The following is a 27,390-nucleotide window of genomic DNA, read 5'->3' on the forward strand; positions in this document are numbered from 1 at the left end:
CCCTGGTAAACCCTTTATTTTGGGTGGAACGCACGAGGTTCAGCTTATTATGCAGACTGTAGGTTCACTGCAGAGATGCTGGGGCTCAGCCAGGTTGGGGGGCCGAGTCCGTGCCCCGGGGAGCCCCTGGGATGGCAGTGGCCCCAGACGCCAGCGGAGCCATGCGAGGGCGGGTCCGGGGACGGACGCATGGGGCTGCCACGCACAGCTGGCTCCTGGCAGCAGGGCGTGCCCGATCAGACCACAGCCGGTGTGCGGGCTCGGCCCGGCTCCGCAGCCTCACTCGGCGGCACAGACACGAGCACTTCACAGCGGCTCCCCCACACCCGGGCTCCTCCGAAGAGCTGGGCCCGGCACAGGGGGTCTGTCCCCAGCCCTCCTGCTTGGGGGCCCGGAGCCGCCCAGCACCTGAGGTGGCAGCCCTCTGGGCGGCTCCACACGCCCACACCTAGGACCGACACGCGTGCGGCCGGAGCTCACGGCGTCCCGCCTACCCCCTGGCCCAGAGGGCGCCAGGGTCCCCATGTGGCTCGTCCCCAGCAGCCAGGGCACGCTGTGCAAGCCCCCCAACCACCCGGGGAGTCTGCCTAGGGATGGGGGAGGGACCAGACGGGGGCCTGGAGATAAGACCCCATTGGAGATGCAGCCCCAGCCCTGCAGCGGGATAGTTGGGGGGGCGGCGGCAGCCCGGCCTTGGTGTGCCCCCTGCCTGGGCCGGAGCTCGGCCACCCAGAGCCTAGGCGGTCAGGATGGGTGCTGGGCCTGGGCTGCACTCCAGCCCTCTGCCCATGCAGGGGCGAGTCCGCAAGGTCGAAGGGAGGTGTTAGGCCCGAGCTGTGGCCTCCTCGTGACAGGGTGGGACCCCAGAAGGGCCTGTTCCCAAGGAGGAAGAACCACCCCCCTGTGGGGACGGCGGGGGCAGCACAGCCACTACAAGGTCAGATGCTTCCGTCTGTCCAGGGACTCGATGTGATGAAGAGAGGCCCCCAGGGCCCAGCTGGTCTCCACATTGTCGATTTTCCGAGTCAGCTTGAAAAGACAAGATGGGGCAGTGAGGTCTGATTGGGAGGCTGTCAGCGGCGTCCGGTTCCCCAGACCCTGCAGGGCACAGGGGCACCCCGAGAGCAGCCCTCACCTGGAGCACCTTGCTCTCTGGGAAGCCAAACTGTTGGAGAAGCAGGCTGACGTAGGTGAGGTCCATGCACGCAAAGGGGTTGCCCAGCGGCTTGGTCCCCGCCGTCCGGCACACTGGGGGAGGCAGCAGGTTCCCAGTTAGGTTCCAGGTGGCCACGCCAGTTGCCCACCCAGTGCCAGGCTCTGTGCCTGCCCCAGCAGGTGGAAATGACCCAGACAGGACCCCGCTCGGAGAAGGAGGGCCGTGGCAGGAGCAGGCCAAGGGGCAGGGTCCCGAGGCCCACCCGCCCCACCCGGCTCGGCCTCCAGGGCAAGAGGGGTGTCTCCCTTGCGTGTGGGTGCCACAGGAGGAGCCCGCGGCCTCACAGGCCACACCTCTGTGCCCGGGACCTGTGTCCTCCCCCGGAGTGGGAACACGGGGGTTCGCTCAGGAAAGCCCACCCTCTCCTCCAGGGGGCAGCTAGCCTGGAACCCTGCTGGGAACCTTTGTCTGAGGGTCACCCCGAACCATGGGACAAACCCGGGAATGACAACTTAAAAGAGAGGTACTTCAGAGAAGGGGAGGGGCTTCCTGTGGGGACACAGACAGTTGGCCCCCCGGCCTGCAGCTGGGAAGGCGGCCAGGCGGGTGGGGCGCTGGCGGGAGCCTCTGCTCCCAGCGGGTAGGCTGGGGGAGGACGGAGGTCCCCGGCTCCTTGGGTCACAGCTGAGGGTTTGCTGAGACACCTTCAGGGGAATCACTCTCGGAGTGAAAGGGTGCCACAGAAAGCGAGATCAAGGGCCCTGCTCCCAACAGCCCCGGGAGTAGAGCATGCCCTCTTCCAGATGGACACCGAGGCGCCGGGCCCTGCGGCCACGCGGGCCATGGCAGACCTGCAGTCTGAGCCAGCATGCTGACCAGGGACATGCACGGTCACAACCTCTCACCTCTGGGTGCGGATCTGGGGGCGCTGGGAGCCCTGCCGGGGCTTTGGGGCCGGGCTGCCTCGGGCACAGTGACCTGCGTGCCCTGGGAGGGCCCTCGTCTGCTGGCCCCAAGCTGCGCTGCCACCACTCACCGAACTTGGCCGCGATGTCAAAGTCCCCGACAGCGAGGCTGCCTCCCTTCTCCGCATCTGGGGGGCGAGAGCGAGCACCCAGTCTGCACCCTCAACGCAGAAGCAGCGAGGCCGGCGAGGCCCCAGAGAGAGGCTGAGGCTGGGCCCTGGGCGGGTCAGCCCCCGGGGCGGGCAGGTTCTGCAAGGCTGGGGCCTTAGAGCACCCCCAGAGGAAACTCATCCTGGGCCCCACATTGAGCAAACTCTTAATTTTAAGTTAAAGAAATAAAAGCACAGGATTGGAAAGTTTTCTGAAGCTGTGGTGCAGCAATGGAATCCTGGTGTCTATCTCCTGAGTGTGAAAAAGTTCTGTAAAAAAAGTGAGGCGTGGTGCTGGATCTTGGAACAAACAGGCAGAGCCTCCACAGGGCGCCCCAGAAGGGAGCTGCCTAGGACTGTGAGCCCCTCCCGGGAGGGAGGCACAAAGCACTGTGCCCCCACCTTCAGGGATGGCAGCTTCAGTGCACCCCAGCACCTCTACAACTGACAGAGGGTCCCAGGGCGTCCGGCACACTCATGTGGCCTGTGGCTGCTGCCCAGTGTGCTGGAAAAGGAAGCCCCCTGACTTTCCCTTGACCTGGGGGTTTGCTCCAAGCCCCTTTTTGAAAACAGACCCAAGCTGCTCTCAGAGGCACACTGACCACAGCCGGGAGCCAGAGCAGGTTTTCTGAGGATCCCGGCAGGTCCTGAGGCCCCCCGGGGAAGAGGCTGGTCCCCTGTGCCTGGGTGAGGGGCCCCACACTGATGTGGGATGCTGGGGAGGGGCCCCACAGAGCCAGCCACCGAGGGTGGGGCTCGCGGCAGCTGCCAGGCCAAGTCAGGGAGTGGTGGACCCTGAGCACAGCTGGCGGCACGGTCGGAAGCCTGCAGGCGAGCGTCCCCAGCGGTGGGGAGCCCGCGGGGCCCCTCGGGACCGGCAGGCCAAGCAGCCATGGGGCCAGCTGCTGGGGGTGCCCTGGGACCTTGCATGGTGCCGGAGAGGGTGACCTGGGGCCCTGCTGAGGGCTGAAAGCGCACCTCCCTCCTGGACCAGCCCTGGCTGGCTGCCTGCCCACCGCACCCAGACAGCGGGCAGCTCAGAGCCCGGAGACACCACACAGACCCCATGGGCTTCTGAGGGGATCATGGGGGGGATGACCCCTCTGCACTCTGCCTGGGACTGGCGGCCACATGGCCACATCCACACTCTGCTCTAGGGTGGAGCACCCCCACAGCTGACCCCGGGGAAGCCTCCTGCACCAAGAGGCGACATCACTAAGTGGCTCAAAGTCTGATTCATTTACAAAAAGGGGGCTTCTAGCTTCCCGTTCTCCCAGGTTTACCACCCTCAGGGTGACGCCGCAATCCCCCTGCCGCGGGCATCCGCCCGGAGCACCACAGCCCGACCAGGGCCCCTCACCTATGAGGCCGACATTCGCCGCAAGGTCGTAGTAGTAGGAAAAGGCATAGAAGTCCACGTCCTTCACCTCCGCCGCTCTGTGCACTTTGCTCCGGAGGATGTGTGACACTCGGCCGGCACACAGCTCGTGGATGTTCCCTGCGGGGGCAAAGGAGACAGAGCCAGCAGTTGGGGGCTCAGCGCCTCGGGGCCACGCGCCCCTGCGGCTCCTTCCCAGTGAGGCCCGGCATGGAGGGGGACGCAGGGCCAGAGCCCGGGCGGAGCCCTCTCCCAAGTCAGGTGCTCGCAGTGCCGCTCGTCAACAGCAAGCTCGTGGCGCGGGTCACGGGAGAGAAATCCTGGGCATGAAGGCAGCCAGGCAGCGTGGCCCGACTGAGGCCCTCCTGACGCCACCAGCCGATCCAGGGTCACACTGTCGCCTCTGCCAGGCCTGTGCTGAGCTCTCCGGTGCGGTGTCCTGTGCCATCTCATCGGCCGCCCGGAGCGGGGCCTGTACCCTCGGGTCAGAGGCCTCACAGGCAGCTTGCTGAGCTCATACTGCTGGTCATTCACTCCTTGCTTGGCGGGAGGATGGTAACACAGGGCCCAGGGGTTAATGGACGTGCACACCGTAGCCTGCCCCTGGACCCGGCTTCCCACCTCCTCCCTGTGGCCCACAAAGCCACTGCCCTTCACACGTCCTCTCTCCCCTGTCCCTTGTCAGGCCGGGCACACCACTGTCTCCTCGCTCCTTACGCACAGCAGCCACCGCCAGGCCCTTGCACATGCTGGCACCCCCGGCTTGGAGAGCTGCCGCTTTAGACCTCAGGGCTCACTCCCCACCTCCCACGTCTTGGCTCAAGTGTCCCCTGCGAGGTCCTCCCTGGTCGTCCTGTTTAAAACCCATCCTCAGCTTCCCCAGCCTGTTTTGTTTTTTTTGCAAAGCCCTTTGTGTCTTACTGCCTGGCTGCCCTGTCCCCCGAATGCTGGCCGGGGGGCCCCGCGGCTGCGGCAGGGCCTGATGCATGGGCCTGGCACGGTGGCTCGGAGTCGGGGACCCACGTGGTTGCCAGGTGATCAGAAGCGTGTACTTGGTCTTTCCTGGCTCCTGACAGAGTTCCTGAAACCCCTGACCTCTGAGTGGTGGGGGTGAGAAGCGTGTCTTGTGTTACTTGTAAGCTTCTTTCGACTGCACTTGAGTCGACACTAACGTGGTGACTCTTGACAGTCAGGATGCGGGCTGCTGGTCGGAGGAACCGGCCCTGTGGTCAGCCACCCTTGGCCTCCTCGGGGGAGAGCCGGTCGCCACGAGCAGTGATGGTCAGTGATGATCAGTGACTAGTGGCCACGCGGAAGGAACCTGCGTAGGAACCCTAATCCACAGGGTGTAGGAAGGGTCCGGGCTGGTGAACACAGGAGGTGCCGGGAGGTGGAGCACCTGCCTCGAGAGGGCACGGGAGTGCCATGCCCCGGCCCCTGCCTCACCTTAGCGTCCACGGGCCGTTCTGGAGTTACATCCTTGAGAGCAAACTGGTGCTTTGAGGAAGGTGCCTTCCTGAGCTCTGTGAGCTGTTCTAGCAAGTGTCTGCAGGGGCAGGACAGGGAACTAGCGGGAACCCCCAGGACGGAGTCAGCTGCATCCGACGACTGGGAGAGGCAAGGTTTGTGGGGCTGAGCCCTTGACCTGCAGGGTCTGCACCGAGTCCAGAGCTGGAGCCCAGACGGAACCGCTCACGAGCAGAGAGCTGGCTGGCGGGACGCCCCTGGGCACTTGGTGGCAGGAGTGCTGCGAGCAGAAGCTTCTCTGTTAACGAAGGCAGACAGACCTCAGGTCCTGCCTGGAGACGGTGTCCCAGGACTTCTTCAGGAGAAACTACAGCTCAGGCCGACCAAGGCACCTGGGAGCGGGGGGCCAGTCACCTGCGGGCCCGCGGCCAGGCCACTCCTCCCCGTCCGGGGCTGCCAGGCCCGGAGCCCTGGCCTGGCCGCTTGTCTCAGAGCCGAGAGGTTCGTGTCCTTCCTCACTGGAGGCTTGTAAGGAAATTCAGTGCTTCGCAAGGAAGTATCCGGCCACAGACAGGGGGGCCTTGTGCAGGGGTCCTGCGGGAGCTGGCGGCTCCCAGCGTGTCCGGCCAAGGGCTTCCGGAGCCGCTTCCACTTCGCGGGCGAGTGTGGGGGTGTCTGGGAGGGGGCTGGTGGCCGTCTCCCTGTCTGCCGGAGGGGTCTGGAAGGTGCAGGAGAGGGGAGCCTGCCTTCTGAACCCTCACACAGCACCGATGGGCAGCAAGTCCAGCGTACCTGCCGTCTGTCCGGAGACTCTGTACGTCACCTCCGCGTGCTCCCACTCTCCTCGGAAGCCGGGAGGCAGACAAGGGCTGACCAGCTCCTTTCCAGCCTCAGCTGAAGCACAAAGATAGAAAGAAAGGCATGTGAGCACTGCCGGCCCGGGGCACAATGGAGTGAGACACGGGGTCTGCCGAAGCAGGCCTGTCTCAGGGAGAGGGTTTTAGGCTGGTGACGGGGAGCAGAGGACACCCCAGAATGTGTCACCTTGGCATGCGGATTATTTTGAGCTGCAGGCAGTCAAGACCCAGCTGACTCGGGAGAAGCTTTTTACCTCCTCGACTGCCTAAAGTGATTCAGACGGGGCCGTGCCCTCGCCGCAGTAACAGACACGGGGCCTGGACAGTAAGAGAGCTACTGCCAGAGATGGATTCCGAGTGGTGCCTGCGGGGCAGAGCCCTGGTCACCGAGCACCTGCTCCTCCGACGTCCTGGGGGCCTCCTCCCCTCGCGGCAGTAATGCGGGCACAGGAGGAGGCACGCTTTTTGCCAGGTGACACCTGACACGTGGGGGCCTGGCCGGGGCGCAACTCCTCTACCCCGAGCTGCCAGAAGCCGCATCTGCTCTGGAAATGGGGCCCCTCTCGGTTCACACCCACCGAGGGGCTTCTGGGCTCCAGGCACCGGGCTGCATGCTGTTCAGGCAGTTTTCATCACGACCTGCCAGGAGGGGAGCCTCCATTCCTGGCTTCATAAAGGGCCGAGCCTGTGAGTGACCTGGCAGGGCTGCGGCAAAGCCTCAGTGAGCCACCGCACCATGACCCTGTGGGGCCACGGACAGCACTGGGAGTGTGGTGGCAGCCTGCATGCAGGCCCCACAGTGCTGCCCCCCGAGGGTGCGCACGCTGAGAGGCGGGTCAGCTTCTCCCACTGAGCAGCAGGTCCCGTGGCTGGGGCGTGCCCCACAGGGGGCCATGTGACTCCCGAGCGGCCAGGGCGAGGTCACAGGGAGGAGTACTGAAGTGCATGACGTGCAGCCTGGTCGCCCCGTCACCACACAGGGCCCCGGGGGGCCCCAGTAGGGGTGCCGCCCAGCTGAATCCTGCAGAGTCACAAGGCGCAGTAACAGACCGGCTGCCGTTCCACCCACTCAGTCCGGGGTGATGTGCTGTGCAAAGACAGGTGACAGCAGGGGGCCTCCCCAGGGTGGGAAGCAGCCCATGCCTCTCTTGGTGGCCGCCACACTGCCCCGACCGGGCATTTCATGTGGCCCGATGAGGAGCGGCCCCCCATGGCTCTGCCGAGTGGGAGGGATGTGGGGGCAGGTAGAGCCCCCGGCCATCAGACGGGCAAACTGGCGCTGCCTTCCTGTTGGCTAGACAGGTGTTTTCTAGCCCCAGAGCAATGGTAGCAGGTGTTTCTGAAAGGTGGATATGTTTTTGGTTTGCAACAAAGGGGATTCCATTATGAGGACAAATACCAAGATTTGAAATAAATCAATTAAAATAGGATGTCCATGGAAAAACAAAAATTCCATTGCACAGTCTCACTTGTCAGAAAGCCTGGCCCTCAGGAAAATGGGTACCAGTGCTATCCTGCGGGGGACGGGGCGCAGGGCAGGCAGAGGCAGGGCCAAGGCCAGGTGTGTGGCTGTGGCACACACGTAGGGACCAGAGGCGCGGGTCAGGGCCTAGGGCCGCCCTCTGCGCCCTCAGACACAGGCCAAGGCCTCAGAGCAGGGCCCCCCACTCCCCACCGGGGCACCTGACCCCTTGAGCCCTGGGAGTCCGCGCACCCTGACTGCCGCACGAGGCTCTCCTGGGCCAGGCCCATCAGGAAGGGCGGGAGGCCTGGGGGACCAGACACAGCCTTCATCTCCGGGTAACCTTCACCTCCACGGAGGCAGGGAGGACCAGGCCTGTGCTCATGGTCCTCACAGAGCCACAGAAGGCACAGGGACATTCTCACAGGGCGGAACAGCTGTGAGTGGGGACAGACACCCGCAGCCCAGGGCCCCCACGCTGTCGTGAAGAGTGAGGCTCTCTCCAACCCTTAAAACAAGGCAGCGCCAAGTGCAGGTGACTCTGCAGCTGTGCGGTGTCCTGAGATGCCCTGGCCTGGTGTTTCAGAGAGGACCTCACTCTATCTCCTTCTTTAAAACCTTAGAATGTATACAGGTGAACGTGTCACCGGTTGTCACCATCAGGGTGTCCACTGACCACACCGGGGGCATGCCCTGGGCGCCCCGAGCCTGCCTGGCGGGCGGCGAGCTGCTGTGATGGGGGTGGGGAGCCAGGGGGCCGTCTCCCGAGGGTTCCCCCAGGCTGCCGAGCGAGGAGGGCCCCCCATGCACTCCACTCACCGGGTCTTCCCTCCACGCCGCCCAGGATCGCCAGCCGTGCCGACATCAACCCGAGACCCAGGTAGCTGCGGAAGGAAAACCTGGGGTGAGGGGCCAGCCCAGTCCTGGGGGCTCTGGCTCCTCCCTCACCTCCTGCACCTCCGGCACCTCCGCCTGACCTGGACCAAAAACAAGTGGGGCGGGGAGGGGCCTGGGCCGAGGCGGCAGGTTCCTGCTTCACCCAGAAGCCTCTCTGCACTGGGAAGGGGGCTCAGCTAATTAGTTCGACAAACGAAGGCCTACTCAGTGGCAGGAGCTTGCCCAGGACGTCCCGGTGAACGAGGCACCTCATCTGCGGTGTGCACCCCCGTGCTTCACGGGAAAGGTCTCAAGGCACCACGAGGCAAACAGGGGCCCAGAGAATTCCCACACCAGCCACGGGCTCGTCCCCACTTTTTGGAAAACTTTCTCCAAAGCAGGACAGAGCGAGCACACAGACAGACGTGTAGCTGCGGTAGGTACACGGCCGGGAGGCTGTGCAGGGCTGCGCCCGTGCCCGGACGGCCACCTCCCCACCCTCAGCCCTGAGCACACCTGTAGGAGTAGACCTGGTAGGTCCTATTGAACATCTGGAGCGACGTCAGGTGGCCGGGCGGGGAGGTGTGAATGGTGTCCTGGGAAGACACGAGGGTCACTGCTTTTCCTGCTGGCCTTTCTGGAACCCTGCCCCCACCCCTCTATTCTCTTGAAAAACAGAGGCAGTGAAGACGTATTCAATTCATTTTTCATTAAGTCACAACTTGTGAAAGTTTGGAGCAATGAGAAATAAAACGTTCAAAATGGAAAACTGTTTTTCCTCCTTGTGAGTATCATTTACTCATTCTGACAAACACCACTCAAGACAACGGAGTAAACTTAAGTCTTCCAGTGAGAACTAAAAATAATAGTACAAAAACAGTGGGTGGTGAAGGTACTGCTCTGAAAGCAACTGACGGTCTTGACGGGAAGCATCTGTCCCAAAAGGGACCAGAGCTCCCTCCCCTCTGGGCCAGGCTGCCAGGGGGCAGGCAGGGGGGGGCAGGCAGGGGAGGGCGGGCCCACCCCCCAGTCTCTGGCCCAGAGGTCCAGGTGGCATCGCACAGGCACCAGGTCTCTGAGCGGGAGCAGGGCTGGGACGCCTCCTGGGCAGGCGGCCGGGCTGGTTACCTGGGCTCTCGGGAGGAAGGTGATCTGCGTGGAGCCTCCACCCAAGTCCAGCACGCCCACGCGGCTCCTTCCCGGGGTCTGCAGACTGCCTGGGGCACAGCAAGCGAAGCCAGCAGAGCGTCCGCGCGGCGCGTCAGCAGGCAGGTGAGAACAGCAGAGGGTTAGAAGCCGGGCCCTCCAAGGAGCAGCTGCAGTGACTGAAACCTCCGTGTAGGGACGCACAGGGCCCAGGAGCCCCTGCCGGGCTCTCCACAGCCCAGGGCAGCTTCTGCTAGGAAGCCTCTTGCTTTCTCATGTGTCAGATACCCTGGCTTCTTCCAAAATCACAATAAAGAGACAAGACCCCACATGTACTGAGAATAATCTAAGCAAAATTATTCTTTGCCACTTGTTTCCAAGAACATATGTTTCTGGTCCTTGATCTACCTACAGCGGAGGAATTAATTCTAAGGTGATCATACCCACAGCACACTTACTACCTGGCGACAGGACCAGGCCAACTCCTGCCTTGGCTTGGCAGTGGGCGGACAGGGCCCCGGGTGGAAGCTGCTGCCCTGGGGGCGGGACTGGTGCTGGGGAGGCCGCCCAAGCTGAGGTCCCCCCTTTCCCAGCGCTCACATCTGCAGGCGCCACACTCGCCCTGATGGGCCGAGGGGACACCCGTTCCAGCACCCTGCAGCTCTGGGCAACCCCGAAGAGGTCACTTTAAGAGCGGACACGAGAGCCCTACTGTCAGAACAGTGTGTGCGCCGCAAGCCTTCAGTGACGGGGGCACACCTGTCAGGAAGTTGACAGTGATCCAGGCTGACACTCCTACAAGAGAGGGTCACAGACAGCACGCAAATCACTCGGGGTGCTGTGAACACCGCCGGGACTCCAATGGCTACACCCCAACTTCAGGGGCAGGAGGGGCCCCTTCCCCACCACTCCCAGCCGTCGCATCAGCTGCTCTGCCAGATGTCACCTCTCTCCCTGCTCCCCGTCATCAACGCTCTCTTCTGAGAACCAGCTGGTCTCCCCTCCCTTTGTGCAAACCCTCAGGGTCATATTTAAAGTTGGGGGCTGGTGTGGAACCGTAAGTGTCTCCCTCTTAGAATCAACAACACAGCAGCAACGTTCCGAACACACTAGCAACTGGGGATTCTCTCTAAATGTTCTCAAAACGGAGAAGATAACTTGTCTCCAGAAACTCCCTGTGCCAGGCTTGGACCTGCTCCGGATGGGGCTGCGTCTCTCACGCCAGCCCCGAAGATCCTCCCAGGCGGGCACTGTGACCCAAATGGGGCTGTCCCTGGAGCCCGGGCCTCTGAGCAGGACCGCACTTCCGCATGGCACCAGGAGGGCAGCCCGCACGCAGCCCGCCCCCTGCATAGCCTCGCGCCAGGGCGAACCGCTTGCTCTACCTTCGTCTGTTCCGTTCATGATGGAGACGCAGTCGTCCCCTACGAGGAAAGGCGACGCCTTAAACACTTCCTTCACCTGAGTGTAGAGAGAACACATGGTCATCCTGCAGGGTTGGAACTCACAGCTGCCAGTCATGCTGTGCCCCCAGCCAGCGGCAGGAGGACCCCAGCCCGGGGGGCGTGGCCTCACCCGGGGTGGGGGGGACTCCCTCGCTGCCCCAAGCTCTCTGATCCTCTGCAGGCTGCTGCCTCCTCAGTCTCCTCCCAGGGCCTGCTGAGAACGCTACCCGGGAGCCCCACCGCAGCCCTGTCCCTGGGAGGGCTCTGGCCCTGCTTGAGGATGGGAAGCTCTGCAGGGCCGAGCTCGGCTGGGCCCCCACGTGGCCGGGGCGGGGGGCACTGCTCCCAGGGAACAGCCAGCAGAGGGGAGGCGAAGCAGTGAGCTGCTGCATTTGGGTGTATTTCCTTCATTTTTTAGGAAGTGTGGGATTTTTATAAAGGACCCTGAGATGTGCAATGGCCCACCATCCTGCAGCTGACAGCGTAAAGGGTGAGGAAGGCCATTCCCGGAGCCATCTGCGGGCGCGGGGCGCCTGGGGACACCCCAGCTGTGTGAGAGCTGCCCTGGGCAGGGGAGGCTAAAGGGTGTGCCTGGCCTCTCCCCCCAGAGGAGACCCGGAGGACTAGCAGTTTCCACAAGAACACACAGCCTGAGCTGAATGTCAGCTGTTGGTTCCCACAGCCCCAACACGTGGTCAGTGTCTGGATGCCAGGAGGTCCTACAGAGCACAAAGTACCTTTAAAACAAAGTCGTTCTTCTTGTAACAGATTCACTCTAGGAAACATGAGTATCTTTAAATGTCGGGGTGTGAAAATATCATTCACCCGCCACCCCGCCACCCGAGTGCGATGCTCTCGGCATTCCGACGTGCCTCTGCTCCAGGAAGCTCCCATGTGACCTGCCTGACGGCCAGACACAGGCTGGCATTCAGTGTTTGCCCCGTCACAAGCCGCTGGCTGGGGGAAGCAGGTGCATCACCTTCTGCAGCAGCTTCTGAGCCTTCTCTTCTGGTAACAGGCGCAAGCCGGCCGTGGCCTTGAGGACCAGAGGGGTGGTCTTCCAGAGGCCGACGGGAACGTCGTGCTTAGCAACATCCAGCAATTCCTGGATTCCCGACGTGCTCTGTGAACGTGGGGAAGCAAAGCGGAGGCCGTCAAAGCTCAGCGTGCAGGGTGACGGAGGCCCCTCCAGATTCTGGTTTATGAGTTTGTAAATGCTCAAATTTTCTAAATTGGCAGAAAACTCAAGTCAAGTGGTGCTGGCGGGTTAGTGGGGCTCAGGGGCCAGTGAGCCTAAGAAATACCCTGGCACAGCACGCGGGGTGTGCGCTCAGGACAGGGTCGCTTGTGGCACTGAGGCCGGTGAACGCTGCCATTTTTGCCTCCCAGATGCTCAAGGGCCAGAAGCTGGCCAAGGCCCCTCGTCCCTGGGGGTAGGTGGGGTGACAGCCTCTGAGGCATCTCAGGGTCTGTTAACAGTATGAGGCTATGAGGGCAGTTTGGCAAACCCCATTCTAAGGATTCACGTGAGGGATGCCCTTGCACACGTGGGTGATGAAGAGCACAGAGGGGACAGTCTTATACCGTTAGGAGCAACAGATCGGGCATCTGTGCATCCCCCAGTCGGGGGCTGCTTCCAGAGGCTGAGTGCGCATGTGCGCACTGCAAGGCCCCCGGCCGGAAACATCACAGACGCCCTTCACGGGGAGTGACGGATCTCTAGGTTATACTCGGTGATGCCATCGAGGTGCATAAGAATGTGAGTGCCATTCTATGTGCACGTAAACTAGAGTGGGGAGGGGACTACAGGTGCTCATGTACATGTAAACCAGCTCCTGAAGGATCCGTGAGAACCAGGGAGCCCCGGGGAGACTGGCGTGGGAGGGCGGATTCTGCCGTCCGCCCTGGGAAGCCAGGAAATCTGTCCCACTGCAAGTGTGCTGCCTACTGAGACAAGTAAGGTTTTAAAAACCCTCTGAGTTTACTGCAAAGATGTCTAATTTAATCAGGTTTAACCGGACGGTCACTCTGGAATCACTCATTTCGACTTCTGTTTTCAGTTTGTTTTCTAAGGGCGCCACAGGGAAGGAAGGTTGGGCTCCTCAGGCCGAGACCAGGATGCGCCGGTGCAGCAGTGCACCTGCTTCTGACTCAGGACGCACCTGAACCGGAGGGGGCTTACGGCTCGACGGGGCACCCCCTTCATCAGCCTGTGGGGTACAGGGCTGTTAGTGCAGGGGTCAGCTTTAAGGACTTCAGAAGGATAGAAGCCACAGACTTACAAAAATCACCTCTTGAGTTCAAGTAAATTTCTTTTACATTTATTTGGTTTTGTGGATTTTGCATAACACATTTTTAACTTTAATTTTTTGTTTTAGTCAACATGTGTCATGTTTGCTCAGAGGCACTGAAACAAAAAAATAGTGAATTTCCAAATCATCTCTTTTGTAAGTGTATAGCGTTCGTGCTTTTGAGCCACGCCGGGACTCGGGGTGCAGGGGGGCCTGGGAAGCAGGGGCAGGGTTCCCCAGCCTCATGCCCTGCCAGCTTCCTCCATCCGACCACCCCCATCAGATGAGACGCCCCGGTCAGCACCTGCGAAGAGGGCCTACTAGAGTGGAGAGAAAGGGGGCCGGCCCGCGGACCACACACTTACAGACAAATGCGAGAAACAGCAAGAACCGTTACCTTTTCGACGTCATCAGCATAAGCAGAGAGTCCTGGCTTCAGTGCCTTGAAGGTTTCATGGGTCAAAGTGGGAGTTTCTAGAGGGAAATGTGTTTTAAAAGAGCACAACAATTAACAGACATGTGGATATATACATGAATACATGAATATACGCAACCGCGTATGCCACGCTTTTTAAAGGCAGACATCTGAAAACAGACCTTCACTGTTTCTGGTCTAAATTCTGCCACTTTAGTCGGGTTAAACACGATGAATAGCAGCACATTTACTGTCTTGGCCAGAATTTTACTTTTTAAAAAAAATCGACTTTATCAACGAATGAATTAGAAAAAAGTGTGTCCCTTGAAAGTGTTAACTCTTACAACAGTTAATTCCTGCTGATTCACAACAGAGGAGCAGGACACATGATTCCAAACTGCGAATACGAAAGCCATTTCCTCAATTCTGGGATGGAGGTAGTATAGGGTTTTAAAGAATATCTTCTTTCTTTTAAAAAACTGAATGTTTTAAATTATTAGGAGCCGAGACTCGTGTATACAGCAAAGAAGAGTGTCCAGAGGCACACGGTGGCCAAGAGATGCTGGTCTGAATTCAGACGCGAAGAGCCGGGAGGAAAACTCAGGGGTAAGACGTTTAGTAAGGCCGTCTCTCCAACGACAAAACACCGGAAAAAGGCTATCAGAGGGCTATTTGTGGACAAGCGTTGTCTTAAACTTGGCCTCAAAACTCTTTCTGGAGGTAGGCAGGGCTGGCATATAAAAATTTTACTGTAATAAGCTAAAAATAAAGGAGACGGAAGTAAATAAAATCTGCACGGCAGCTCTGGAGAGGACCACTCCAGGTGTCCAGGGCCACCAGCTCCATTAATGCCCAGAACGGTGTCGGCCACGCGGCACTGCGGGCCACCAAGAGCCGGAGGGCAGGATCCCCAGCCCAGACCAGCGCACCTGCTGTGGCCGGTGGAAAGCACTCCCTGGCTAGAGGCTGGTGAGGTGACCCCAGAGCTGCTGGGCACTGCAGGGCCACGGAGGACAGAGCCCTGGAGAGGAGGAGGGGCTGGGTGGAGAGCTGGGTGGCAGCTGGGTCCCTACAAGGCTAGTGGGTGGGGATGCCCCCTGCCTCCCTCCTGCCCGCAGCCAGCGGGGCCCCCACCCCGGCAGCAGACAGGGCTCAGGCTCTGCCCCTCCCCACTCTGAGGCCACTGCTGCCTGTCACCCTCTCGCTGCCTGGCCCCACTGGCAGCCCCATGTTGGCCTGGGCTCCAGGTCTTTGCTAATTTATTTGATTTTCCTAGATGCCTGGCTCCCACCGGCCTTAAACTCTCCCGACATGACCTCCGGCCTACGTCATGACCTGCCGGTGACACTGGGAGGGAACAGGCCACCGCAGGCACTCAGGGGCCTCGGCTGCCTTTGGGTGGTCACCCGATGCTGTGCGAGAGAGGACAACCTGGGGCTCCTGGGAAGTTCCGAACCCAGGCCAGACCCGCACCTGAGTGGGCATCTCTGGGAAGTTGCATTTTTGATAGGCCCCCTGGGGGCCCAGCCCACACCCTGAGAAGCCACAGTCTTTATGGGGAGGAGAGCCCAGGGGCTGTGGTGTGCAAGCCAGAGAGCGAGCACATGGCTGGGGCCTTCTGCCGGGTACCTCCAGGCTGCTGGGCGAAACGGAAGATGTGCACACGGGTGCCCGTGCTTCCTGCGTCGAACACGATTCCATAGAAGACCTCACGACCGCGTGTGGCTGTCCCTGGGGGGCTGCGGGCCTGCTGGCCCCTGCGGACCCCTGAGGCAGCCTCAGTGATGCTGAAGAAGGCCTGGGCGGCGGAGGCCCAGTGCCACTTGATGTAGGCGATGTAGATGAGCAGGCAGACGAGCAGCCCAAGGGGGTACGCCACCTTCGTCATCTTCAGGCCCCCACCGTTCAGTGATTTTCTCATTGCTTTGCTGAGGGCGGCGCTGCGGCTGCAGTGGGGAGACAGGCGAGGCAGGAAAGACGTGTTAGGCTGCAGGGCAAGTCAGTGTCCTTGCTGAGACAAAACGCCCAGCCAGGAGCTGGTGTGCACTCCCCCCCCCAGAATCAGAAGCCTCACTTCATCCTCAGAATGATTCCTGACGGTGGGATCCCCACTTTGCAAAGAGGAACTGAGGTTTATAAGGACTAGACGACCTGTCCACGGCCGTGGTCCAGCAGGTGCAGGCTCGGGGCACAGGCCCACAGCCGCTGACTGCAAGGTCCGAGTGTGGCGCCCACCACGTGCTGTTCCACACAAACGGCTGTGAGGCTCGCTGTTATTTTGAAAGCCACGTGTCTCCAAACCTTTCAGTTGTCCTCCCCATAGGTAATTTCCATTTCAGGTTTAAAACCCCACCCTGTGGGGATCTACAGGGAGCCCCAGACAAATCAGAGAAACGGCTTGTTTTCCTGGAAGTTCCAGAACAGACGCTTTGTTGCATTCACACAGCACATTCCTGCCAAGGAGGAAATAATTCCCGTGTGCTTTCAGAGTCTAAAAATCCTACCCAAGTAGCAAAAGAAATGAATTCAGCACCATTACCTCTGGTTTGATAAACCCCCAAATGAGAGCATTTGTTCAAGTTTATCAGCAACGTCTAGTGCAAGGAGCCACATGGGAACCTGAGGCTTTAGAGGGGAAGCAGTGAGATGCCGATTCCCAGGGCTCCCCTAACCTGGGGAGCGTCTGCCCAGCTGTGCACCCTCACTGTCCACCGGGGGCAGCAGAGTGGACGCTCCTGGGCAAAGAGACAGGGAAGTGCCAAGTGAAAGCGGGAGGCGCTGTCTCCTATCTGCATGGTGGGCTGCTCACAGGAGAACACGTCACGATGTGGCCTTGTGAGGAGGACGCGCAGAACGCACAGTGCATGCTGGCTCACGGGGGGCAGCAGGGCACACACCCACCCCTCAGACCCAGGACAGTGATGGGGTGCTGGGCTGGGGGCTGATGCAACTGCTCCATCCCGGGGGGGTGGGGTCCAGGAGCCAGGGGACAAGCCTGCGGTGGCCCTAGTGCCAGCCTGAGACTGTCTGGGTGGAGGAGGAATGGACCAGGTGGCCTTGGGCAGAGAGCAGAGTCCCTCAGCAGCCCCTCCTTTCTGGGATCTGCCCTGGAACCACACCTGGATGCCCTCAAGTGACCAGTGCTGGCTGACCCTATGGCTGCCCGGTGCCCCCCCCCTTGGAAGGCCTCCCAGCGCCCATTACCAAACTCAGGCAGGAGGCAGGGCAAATAGCTCCCTGAGCATCTGCGACATGCAGAGGCCAAGGGCAGGCCTCCCTCCCCAGACCCCGTCCTCAGCCCCTGCTCCTGCCTGACTCTGGGCCTCCTGGGCCTCACTGCACCTGCGATCACCCCACTGCGCCTGCGATCACTTCACTGCGCCTGCGATCACCCCACTGCGCCTGCGATCACCTCACTGCGCCTGCGATCACCCCACTGTGCCTGCGATCACCCCACTGTGCCTGCGATCACCTCACTGCGCCTGCGATCACCTCACTGCGCCTGTGATCACCCCACTGCGCCTGCGATCACCCCACTGCGCCTGCGATCACCTCACTGCGCCTGCGATCACCCCACTGCGCCTGCGATCATGATCACCCCACTGCGCCTGCGGTCACCCCACTGCGCCTGCGGTCACCCCACTGCGCCTGCGGTCACCCCACTGCACCTGTGATCACCTCACTGCACCTGTGATCACCCCACTGTGCCTGCAATCACCCCACTGTGCCTGCGATCACCCCACTGCGCCTGCGATCACCTCACTGCACCTGTGATCAGCCCACTGCTCTCAGGGTCCTACTGCAGCCCCCGCTCAGGCCTGGCCCCTACTGGCCTCTGTGGCTTCCTCTTACATTTCTCGCCCTTGCTCCCAGCACCCGGGAACCCAGTGCCTCCTTCTTTCCCCACCGCTCAGCCCCTCCCTGCCTCGGGCCCTGTGCACACAGACACCACTCCCAGAATGTTTGTCAGCTGACCTGGCCAACCCTGTCCTTGCCCCTAAGCCTCAGCTGAGTGTCCCACCACCCCTGACCCCCTCAACTTGAGCAGCCCCCGCCTGTCACGCTCTCTGCACCCCCCGCCCCCTGACCTAGCTCCTCTGTGTCAGTGTTTATGGGATAAGCTGCTGAGGGTCTGTAAGCCCCCACGAGCAGGAGCTAGCCTATTCTGAGCAGCTGTGGCCCAGCCCGGCACGCGGGCCCTCATCTAGGCGGCAGAGGGCGTTCCTCTGCCCCACCGGCCGCCCATGTGGCCACCGCACACAAGCCAGGCTCTGCCTACTCCTTCCACGCGGAGGGCGGCAGCTAGCGGGGGGAGAGGGAGTTCTAGGCCCTCGCTCCCCGGGGGCGTGTCAGAGAGAGTGGGCCCTGCTGGATATTTTACAGGAGTTTTGGAAAACAGTCAAAGGTGTACAGCAGACAAGCCAATGCCCAGCCCGGAAGTCACACCCGGGACTGAGTCTGCCATGCTCACTCACGACTGCCCACCCTGCCCTGGTGCCCCAAGGTCTGAAGGAAGCAGCTGCCCACTCTGCTTCCTCCTCTAAACTGGGGCCGCAGAGCAGGCTTCTTTGCAGCGTGCTCACCCGTCTCGGGACCGTGGAGGGACAGGGCCTTGCTGCGTCTGACCTGGAGTTTGGAGCTCGGATCAGGAAAGTGGGGGCAGCTGTGAGTCCTTCCTATGAAGGCCGCAGGGAGGCTGCAGACACACACATGGGGTAAGGGGGGGCGGGGTGGACACCACAGAACATCTAAGGCTCAAGGAGGAGTTTGGGCGAGACAGGTAAAAGCAGCCGTGTAAATGGGGCAGCTGTAAATAGCACACATACAGGCCCAGGGAAGACACACATGCAGAAAGAGTCTGAGAAGACCTAAGCCTTCACCCTGGGCTCAGAAACACCTGCTAGGCAGTGCAGGACTTTCCTGGTACACAGCCAGTCTGCAAAGGCTAGGAGAGATGACTGCTTTTGCAAATGCTAAAGTTTTCAACAAAAATATCACAAGACATACAAAGCAACAGGAATCTCTGGCCTGTTCCACGGAGGAAAGAGTGGCAGAAACTGTCCCTGGAGAAACACAGGCATTGACGTACCAAACAAAGACTTTAAAACAACTGCCTCGGTGCACAGAGCCAAAGAAACTGGGAAAACAACACAGGACAACAAAATGAGAATATCAACAGAGGTGGGAATTACAGAGAAGAGTATTTTTTCTGATCACAATGGAATGAGATGAAAAAATCAACAAAAGGAAAACTGGAAGATCCCCAAATACGTGGAAATTAAACCACACACTCAAACAACCGACAGGTCAAAGAAGAAATCAAAGGGGAAGTTAGAAAATATTTTGTGACAAGTAAAAATGAAAATGCAACACACCAAACCCAATGGGGTGCTGCGTAAGTCGCACCAAGAGGGGAATTTATAGCTGTAAAAACCTAGAAGAGAGATCTCAGCCAGCAACCTAACTTTACACCTACAGGAACAGGAAAAAGAACAAAGTAAACAAAAAGTTAGAAGGAAATTAACAGCAAGACTTAGAGCGGGATGATAATAGAGGATAGAGAAATAAATACAGAAAAGCAGGACACCAAGAGTCGGGCCTTTGAAAAGGGCAGCATGACTGACAGACCTTTAGCTGGGCTGACCGAGGGACACAGAGAAGACGCAGATAACTAAAGCCAGAGAGGAAATGGGGAACATGTACTACTGGTTTTAAGAATAAAAATTATTTTAAGAGAGGACTATGAACATTTGTATGCCAATAAATTGAATAACCTGGACTAAATCAACACAGTTGACACATTCTAAGAAACACACAACCTACCAGAAGAATCATGAAGAAACAGGAAACCTGAACAGACCTGTGACTAGTAAGGGCATTGAATCAGTCATTAAAACCTCCCAACAAAGAAAAACCTTGGACCAGGTGGCTACCGATTTGATTGTCAGTGATTCTACCACACATTTAATGAAGCCACAGCCATCCTTTTCAAAATCTTCCCCAAAACTGAAGAGGGATCACTTCCCAACTCATTGTACACAGCCAGTATGACTCTAATATCAAAGCCACACAAAGACACTACAAGAAAACAAAATATAGACCAATATTCCTCATGAATATTGACTGAAAAATCCTCAACAAATAGTATCAAACTGAATCCAACAGTGGTAAAAGGATTGATTGTACACCAAGACCAAGTGGGGTTTACTCCCTGAGTGAAAGGATGGTCCGTTTGAAAACCCATCAAGTTAATACACCACAATAACAGAATAAAGGGGAGAAAAAAACACATGACCATCTCAATGGACACAGAAAAAACATTTAATAAAATCCAACACCTTTTCATAATAATAACAGCCAACAACCAGGAACAGAAAGAAATTCCCTCAACATAATAAAGGTCATATATGAAAATCCCACAGCTAACATCAAACTCACCGGTGAAAGACTGAAAACTTTTTGTCTAAAATCAGGAATAAAAAAAGTCTGTTTTCAACACTTCTATTCAACATAGTACTGGAAATTCTAGCCAGATTAATTAGGAAAAACAAGGAAATAAAAGGTATTCACATTGAGAAGGAAGATGTAAAATTATCTGTTTGTAGATGTCATGATCTTATACATAGACAACCCTAAAGATTCCACACAGGGGAGGAAAATAACTATTGGAACTAATAAATTCAGCAAGGTTACAGGGCACAAAAGAATACACAAACAACAGTTATTTCTGTGCACAACAATAAACAGTAGGAAAAGGAAATCAAGAAAACAATTCTATTTACAGTAGCATCAAAAAGAATAAAATACTTAAGAATAAAGTTAACTAAGGAGGTGTAAGTCAAATAAATGGAAAAATATCTCATGTTCATCGCTTGGGAGACAATATTGTTAAGATGTCCATACTATTTAAAGCGATCCACAAATTCAACACAATCTGTATGCAAATTCCAGAGACTTTTTTTTTCAGAAATAAAAAAAAGAAGATGATAAAATTCATATGGAATCACAAGGGACCCAAAACTGCCAAACCAATCTTGAAACAGAACAAAGTTAGAAGTATCATACTGATTTCAAAACATATTACAAAGCTTTAGCAATTAACACACAGAGGTAGTGATATGAAGACAGACTCATAGACTGGTGGATAGAATGGAGCCCAGAAATAAGCCCTCGTGTAAATGCTCACATATCTTCAAAGAGGGAGCCAAGACCACTAACCAGGGAAAGGAGAGCGTCTTTGAGAAGTGGTGCTGGGAAAGCCGGTTCTCCGGATACAAAAGCATGAACTTGGACCCTTACCTTGCACCATATACAGAAATTAATTCAAAATGGATTAAAGACCTGACTGTAAAACCTAGAAGTATAAAACTCCTAGAAGAAAAACAGAAGAAAAGCTATATGACGCTGACGCTGGCAGTGATTCTTGGATAGGACGTGGAAAGTGCAGACAACAGGAGCAAAAACAGACAAATGGGATGACATCAGACTTAAAACCTTTGTGCATCAAAGGACACTAAGCACAGAGAAAAAAGGCAACCCAGGGATGGGAGAAAATCATTTGTGAATTCACCTGATAAGAAAATCATTTGTGAATTCATCTAGAATACACAGACAACTAGAACTCAACAAAAAACAAAGAGCCCAACTGAAAAATGGGCAAAGGACCCGAAAAGACTTCTCTCCAAAGAAAATATACAAATGTCCAACAAGCACATGAAAAGATGTTCCACATTAGACAAGCAAAACCACAATGACATCGCCTCACATCTATTAGGGGAACTATCACTAAAAACAAAACAAAACACAGACAACCCTGAAGAGCCAAAGCAATCCTCAGAAAGAAGAACAAAGCTGGGGGATCATGCTCCCTAACTTCAAGCTATGCCACAAAGCTACAGTAATCAAAACAATATGGTACCAGCACAGGAACAGACCCATAGACCAATGGAACAGACTAGAGAGCCCACATATAAACACACACATACATGGTCAATTAATATACGATAAAGGAGCCATGGATATACAACGGGGAAATGACAGGCTCTTCAACAACTGGTGTTGGGAAAACTGGACAATGACATACAAGAGAATGAAACTGGATTATTGACTAACTCTAAACACAAAAATTAACTCAAAATGGATTAAAGGCCTAAATATAAGACATGAAACTATAAAACTCTTAGAAGAAAACATAGGCAGGAATCTCTTGAACATAAGCATGAGAAATATTTTCTTGACACGTCTCCTTGGGAAAGGGAAACAAAATAAAAAATTTACAAATGGGACTACATGAAACTAAAGATATTCTATATAGCAAAGGGGCATCATCAGCAGAACAAAAAGGCATCCTACAGTATGGGAGAATATATTCATTAATGCTTTTTCTGAAAAGAGGTTACCATCCAAAATATATAAAGAACTCATGCAACTCAACACCAAAAAACCCCAAATAACCCAATTAAAAAATGGGCACAGGACCTGAACAGATATTTCTCCAAAGAAGAAATATGGCCATATAGATGGCCAACAACCACATAAAAGATGTGTCACATCACTAAGGGAGATGCAGATCGTCCACAGTGAGATGTCACCTCACCCGAGTCGGAATGGCCACGACCCAAAAGACAAGAAATAACAAACGCTGGTGAGCATGTGGAGAAATAGGAACCCTCCTACACTGTTGGTGGGAAGGAAAATTAGTGCAGCCACTGTGAAAAGCAGTATAGAGGTTCCTCAAAAAACTAAAAATAGAAATAGGATATAATCCAGTAACTCCACTTGTAGAAATTTATCCTAAGAAAACAAAATCTCTGATTTGAAAAGAAGCATGCATCCCTATGTTTACCGCCACATTATTTAGAACAGCCAAGATATGGAAGCAACCAAAGTCTCCATCAATAGATGAATGGATAAAGAAGGTGTGGTACACACACATCTTATCCATATTACTCATCCATAAAAAAGATATCCTGCCATTTACAACATGGATGGATCTGGAGGGTATTATGCTCAGTGAAATAAGCCAGGCAAAAAAAGACAAATACCATATGATTTCACTTATCTGCAGAATCTGAAAACAAAACAAAATGAACAGAAGAGCAGTAGCCTCAGAGACACTAGGTAATGACTGGTGGTTACCCAGGGCAGGGGGTTGGGGCGGGTGGATGGGGAGGGTGAGGAGTAGAGAGAGGCACAAAACCTCAGTCATAATATAAGCTGGTCATGGGTTTGGAAGGACAGCCTGGAGAACACTCAGTGGTTCTGTAACATCTTCCTGTGTTGACTGTAACTGCACCCCTGGGGGTGAGGATTTAATAATGGGTGTAACTGGTGAACCACTACGTTGTATACTTGAAACCAATGCAATACTGCATATCAATTGTACTTCAATAAAAAAAGAAAAGAAAAGAAAACAAGTGCTGGGAGGGATGTGAGGAAATCAGAGTCCTTGTGGGATTACAGAATGGTCCAACCACTATGGGTGGAGAAAACAGTATGGAGGTTCCCAGGAAAAAAGAAAAATAGAATTACCATATGACCCAGCAATTTTATTTCTGGGTATACTAAAAAGAACTGAAAACAGGGTCTTAAAGAGACATTTGCACACCCATGTTCACAGCAGCCCGGAGGTGGAAGCAGTCCAAATACCCATCGGGAGATGAATGGATAAGGAAAATGTGGTCCATACACACAGTGCAGCTATCGGTCAGCCTGACGGAAGGAAACGCCAACACCTGCTACAACACAGGTGAGTCCTGAAGACATCGTGAATGAAATAAGCCGGCCTGATGGGGCAAATCTTCCACCTACATAAGGGCCTGGGGCAAGCCAATCCTTAGAGACAGAATGTGGAATGGCAGTTCCAGGGGCTGGGGGCGGGGCAAGAGTCAGTCTGGGAAGGCGAGAAAGCTCTGCTGAGGGACGGGGTGATGGGCGCCCCAGTGGGAATGTGCTCGACGCCGCTGAGTCCTGGGCCACCAGGAGGAGTCAGCTGTTGAGGCAGGAGCTGCTTGGGCAGCGGCCAGTTTTCCAGGAGCTGAGTTTGATGAAGGGCATTAGTCAGAAATGGAACTGACCCTTGGAGGGATGACAGGTTTGGTGTGGGGCCAGGGAAACGAGCTGCACAAAGGGACGTTAGCTGAGGAGCAGAGCCAAGGAAACAATGACAGGAGCCGGCAGAGGCTGACCCCGTGACCGTGACCCGGGAAGGCCTGCGCCCTGGCAGCCAGGCCCACCTGACCATGGCCTCCTTTCCTTAGGTTGCTGTAATCCAGAGCTTCCTGTTTGTGAGTGATAATTAAACACAGAAGAATTTGTATGCAAAGTTGCAAAGCAGCTGTTTCCATGCATGAACAGAGAGCACACAATTATGAAAGGGTTTCGCATAATCAAATTTTATCACGTCCATGTTTGCCTAAGAACCACGATCTATGTGATTAGATCAAATTTCAAGGCAAAGGTTGCTTTTTATTGAACTTGTCTACCCATTAAAAAATGCCTTTTGACATTTGCTATATCCTTCTATCAGAGGCCACAAGGCCTGCACTTACTGTATGTGACACAAGACAACGTATTCCCACACCACAACCCCGAAGGCTGGGGAATGCTCACCTGACCTGCCTGGGGTACACAGCTGGCACGTGGTGAGGCCCAGACAAGGGCTCCTGGCTTCTGTCTCCGAATCAGATGTGCTTCATCACTTCAGTTTCCCTATTAATACAAGAGCAAAAACACTCACGTGAGAGACAGACACGTTAACCACTAAAGTTACACACCAAGAGGTTCGGAGCAACGTAGAGTACAAACAGAACATGACACAGGGAGCAAGGGCGGGAACAGCCTGGCCCACAGACACCTGTATGTCTCTGGGGCCCAAACCTAAGGCTAGTGTCACTGCACTGGGTTAAGGGGTCTGCCCCAAGCCTGCAGGAGGGGCTAAGCACATTTCCACAGGCACCAGGAACACGGCAGTACAAATGTGTTGATCAGACCCTCCCCAGGGGGTGATCAGGAAGACAGGTCAATTTTAGTTCTGTTCTGTAAAGGAGAGGGAACCCGGAACAAGGCAGTAGGGGAGGTAAGCCAGGTGGGGAATGAGGAACAGGCTGCAGGGTGGGGCAGGATGCAGGTGCACAGAGGCAAAGGAAGGTTTCTCTGGTCGGTCCTGCTCCCAGCTGCCTCCTGCTGGGGGCCGCCCTCTGTCAAGAGGAGCAGGGGTCAGAGAGGAGAGTCCGGAAGGGAGCACTGCGTCGGAGGCGGATGCCTGACCCATCCCAGCTAGTTTCCTAGGAGCTGGGGACGGCAGGTTGGCTCAGAAATACAAGCCCTACCCACCTGGTTTGGATTGGTGGCCACGTCATCTGTTGGCCAGCTTCAAGGTTTCCTGTTAAAGTGCAGAGAAGGGCCATGCATGCAAATGACTGCTATGCATGCAGCTAACCTGTCCGAAATTACAGCTCGTGGATCAACCACTAACTCTCCTCGTAGGTTTAAGTGCACCTTTCTCCCCTTGTCTGCACGGTGGGAGTGGGGTGGGAGGCACCCCCGGACCTCTTTACACCGTGTCCGCCTCTCCTGTCCCTCACATTAGGCTTCACAAGGGGATGCACACATGCTGTATTAGCCAGCTGATGCTCTGAGGGCAGCAGCGGGGGGACAAAAAACACTATCTGAATACGTACCACTGTGCTTCCTAGACGTCAGGAGCCTCATTAATGCACCTTCCCAGACAGACCCCGATCCCCTTGTCTGCTGGGGCTCTTGCCCAGTGGGTCAGAGGAAATTTCAAACACAATCGCATCTACCTATCCCCAAGGGACCTCCTTCTAGAAGTTCCAGATGCACCCACGGGGGGCTATGGGCCAGGACATCCAAGGCAACCTGAAGGGTGCAGGATGTTGGCTTGTCGCACAGGATCCTGGAATACAGGCGACTGGGGGACCACGGGAGCTGCCAGGGGCCTCCAGGCGACTCACCCCCTTGGGGGGACGCCAGGATGAGCGTGCCATCATGGTGTGCGGAGCCACTCTACGGCTACCAGCACCTTCCTTCCACGGTCCCCTGCCCGTCTCTTCTCCTCTTCCACACCCTCCTGGCCGGTGTTTTCACACTGAATGGAGTGCAGCCCGGTGTTGAGGTGGGCAGGGGCATGGGACAGGCATCATGACCAAGTTTTCTTGTGACTGAAAATGGTTCTGATGTAAAAGGAAGAACAGGGGGGACCCCGTCTTAAGGCTAAGATTCCATTTTAAAAACCAGGGAGTTAGGAGGTAAGATTCCTAACATTTCATGGTAATCGGCCAATAACTGACCTTATCTTAGGCAGGATGATAGTCCTAAATGATCGGTCCCCGCTGCTGGAGGGGAACCACTATCCTGGAGAAAAGGATCATGAAACTCCTTGTGTTAAGCTTATCTTGCAGAATATCTAGAAGACTGACTGTAGATGGTGACGGGTCTCTCACGGGGGAGGCATCGCGAGGTCGCATGTCGAGCCCAACACTCCCTTCCCGCTCTGCCCCATTCTTGGAAGGCTTAAAAGACGGCATCCTAAGCCCCCAAGCGCGCCTCCCCTCTGAGGCCGCCGCCCTCCCCTTCCTTCCAGCGGGCACTTTCTGCCTTCTAAAGCCTTCCCACTGCTCGACCAATTGCGCGTTGTGCTCTTGCAGTGGTAGGCGTCTTCGCTGCTTCGCTGCTTCATTCTGTTTCTAGACTTCGGCACGAGTCGTCATTCTCTCCGTCCTTCTTCGGGCAGGTAGGGAAGGGCGGCTGGGAGCTCTGATTTAGGCCTCGAGTTCCCACGGCCCGGGGACCCGGACAGGACGCAGCGGCACCGTCATGCGCTCCAGAAGCCTTCCCGAGCACCTCCTTTCTGGGCCTCCGGGAGTTCCCAGCACATAACCTCACTCCATGCAGGGCTCTGCGGCGCCCCCAAATCCTGGGGCGGGAGGGACGCAGTTCCCACACTGCGCGGATCAGGACGGACACTGGACGCCAGGTGACACGGGCTTCGGGAGCTGGCCGGGGATCCGCTCTAAGCCGAGCCGGGGGTCGGTGAGCCGCCCTCTCGTCCCTCTGATCTCCCTCGCTCTGCGCTCGCAGCTGCCATTCCCGGCCACTCGCGCTTTGATGAGCTCCTCCCTTACCTACACTCGGCGCACCTGCTCCAAATTCTTTCTCCTTCAGAGTCGAGCACCGCTCCCGCCCCCTCCAGGTGGAGGGTTCACCTGGCGCGCAGGGAGAGGCCTCCCCGGATGCAGCTGCCGGCCGACAGCGTCCTTCCTGCGGCCTGGGGCACGCCTGGCTCTCGGGCCCTTCTCCGGGCCAGCAGTCCAGCGCCAGAGCCGCGCGTCCTCACCCGCCGCGCTGCCGTTCCCGGGACTTCCAGCCCGCCCCGCCCCGCATGCACCTCCTGCACCCGGCACAGGGCCGGGGTGCCGCGCAGCGAGGCCGGCTGGACGTGCAAGGACTGCGGGCTCCCTGGGAGCAAAGGCCCCGCCGCCGGGCCACCCAGGCAGCAGCGTCCCGGGGGCGCCCCTCGCGGGGGCGGGGCGGCGGGAGGAAGGGCGCAGGCCCCAGGCGCTGCCGCTGGAGCCCGGCTGCCCGGCGCGGGGCCGCCCTCGAGGTCCCGCCCCGGAGGCCCGCGCGCAGCCGCCGCCCGCCGCTTACCCTCTGGGGCGACGCGGTCCCGGAGCGCGGGGCCCCGAGGCTGCCGCCGGCCCCGCGGCCTCCAGCCTCGCGCCGGCCCGGGCCCCGCCCCGCGCGCGCGTCACCGGTGGGCGGG

At 57.1% G+C, this 27,390-nt stretch overlaps 1 protein-coding gene across 13 annotated transcripts; it reads right to left on the reverse strand.

Annotated features, from left to right (window-relative positions):
* ENTPD6 (ectonucleoside triphosphate diphosphohydrolase 6) lies at positions 1-27,390 on the reverse strand. Of its 13 annotated transcripts, none has more exons than XM_037001823.2 (16): positions 27,276-27,381; positions 24,942-24,990; positions 24,219-24,317; positions 15,237-15,553; positions 13,590-13,666; positions 11,881-12,024; positions 10,842-10,917; positions 10,216-10,251; positions 9,439-9,527; positions 8,827-8,906; positions 8,254-8,318; positions 5,908-6,009; positions 3,631-3,768; positions 2,193-2,249; positions 1,136-1,248; positions 1-1,029 (listed from the first exon to the last, which is right to left on the reverse strand). In XM_037001823.2, exons 4-16 carry the CDS (start codon positions 15,526-15,528, stop codon positions 931-933), a joined length of 1,368 nt encoding a protein of 455 aa, XP_036857718.2. In that variant the 5' UTR covers positions 15,529-15,553; positions 24,219-24,317; positions 24,942-24,990; positions 27,276-27,381; the 3' UTR covers positions 1-930. The 13 variants fall into 13 exon arrangements, with proteins under 13 accessions (XP_036857718.2, XP_017502617.2, XP_017502616.2 ...); XM_017647128.3 differs by lacking the exon at positions 27,276-27,381 and adding an exon at positions 26,753-27,212; XM_017647127.3 differs by lacking the exon at positions 27,276-27,381 and adding an exon at positions 25,919-25,979.

This window comes from Manis javanica, chromosome 15 (genome assembly GCF_040802235.1).
Source record: "Manis javanica isolate MJ-LG chromosome 15, MJ_LKY, whole genome shotgun sequence".
NCBI lineage: Eukaryota > Metazoa > Chordata > Mammalia > Pholidota > Manidae > Manis > Manis javanica.

What these genes read in the sequence shown, in the direction of transcription:
- ENTPD6 (XM_037001822.2), bottom strand. Translation starts at nt 15,528, where the DNA reads ATGAGAAAATCACTGAACGGTGGGGGCCTGAAGATGACGAAGGTGGCG. An exon ending in ATGCTGATGACGTCGAAAAG is followed by an intron (nt 12,025 to 13,589) that starts GTAACGGTTCTT and finishes CCACGTTCACAG; the next exon opens with AGCACGTCGGGAATCCAGGA. An exon ending in CACTGTCAACTTCCTGACAG is followed by an intron (nt 9,528 to 10,215) that starts GTGTGCCCCCGT and finishes GCTGTGCCCCAG; the next exon opens with GCAGTCTGCAGACCCCGGGA.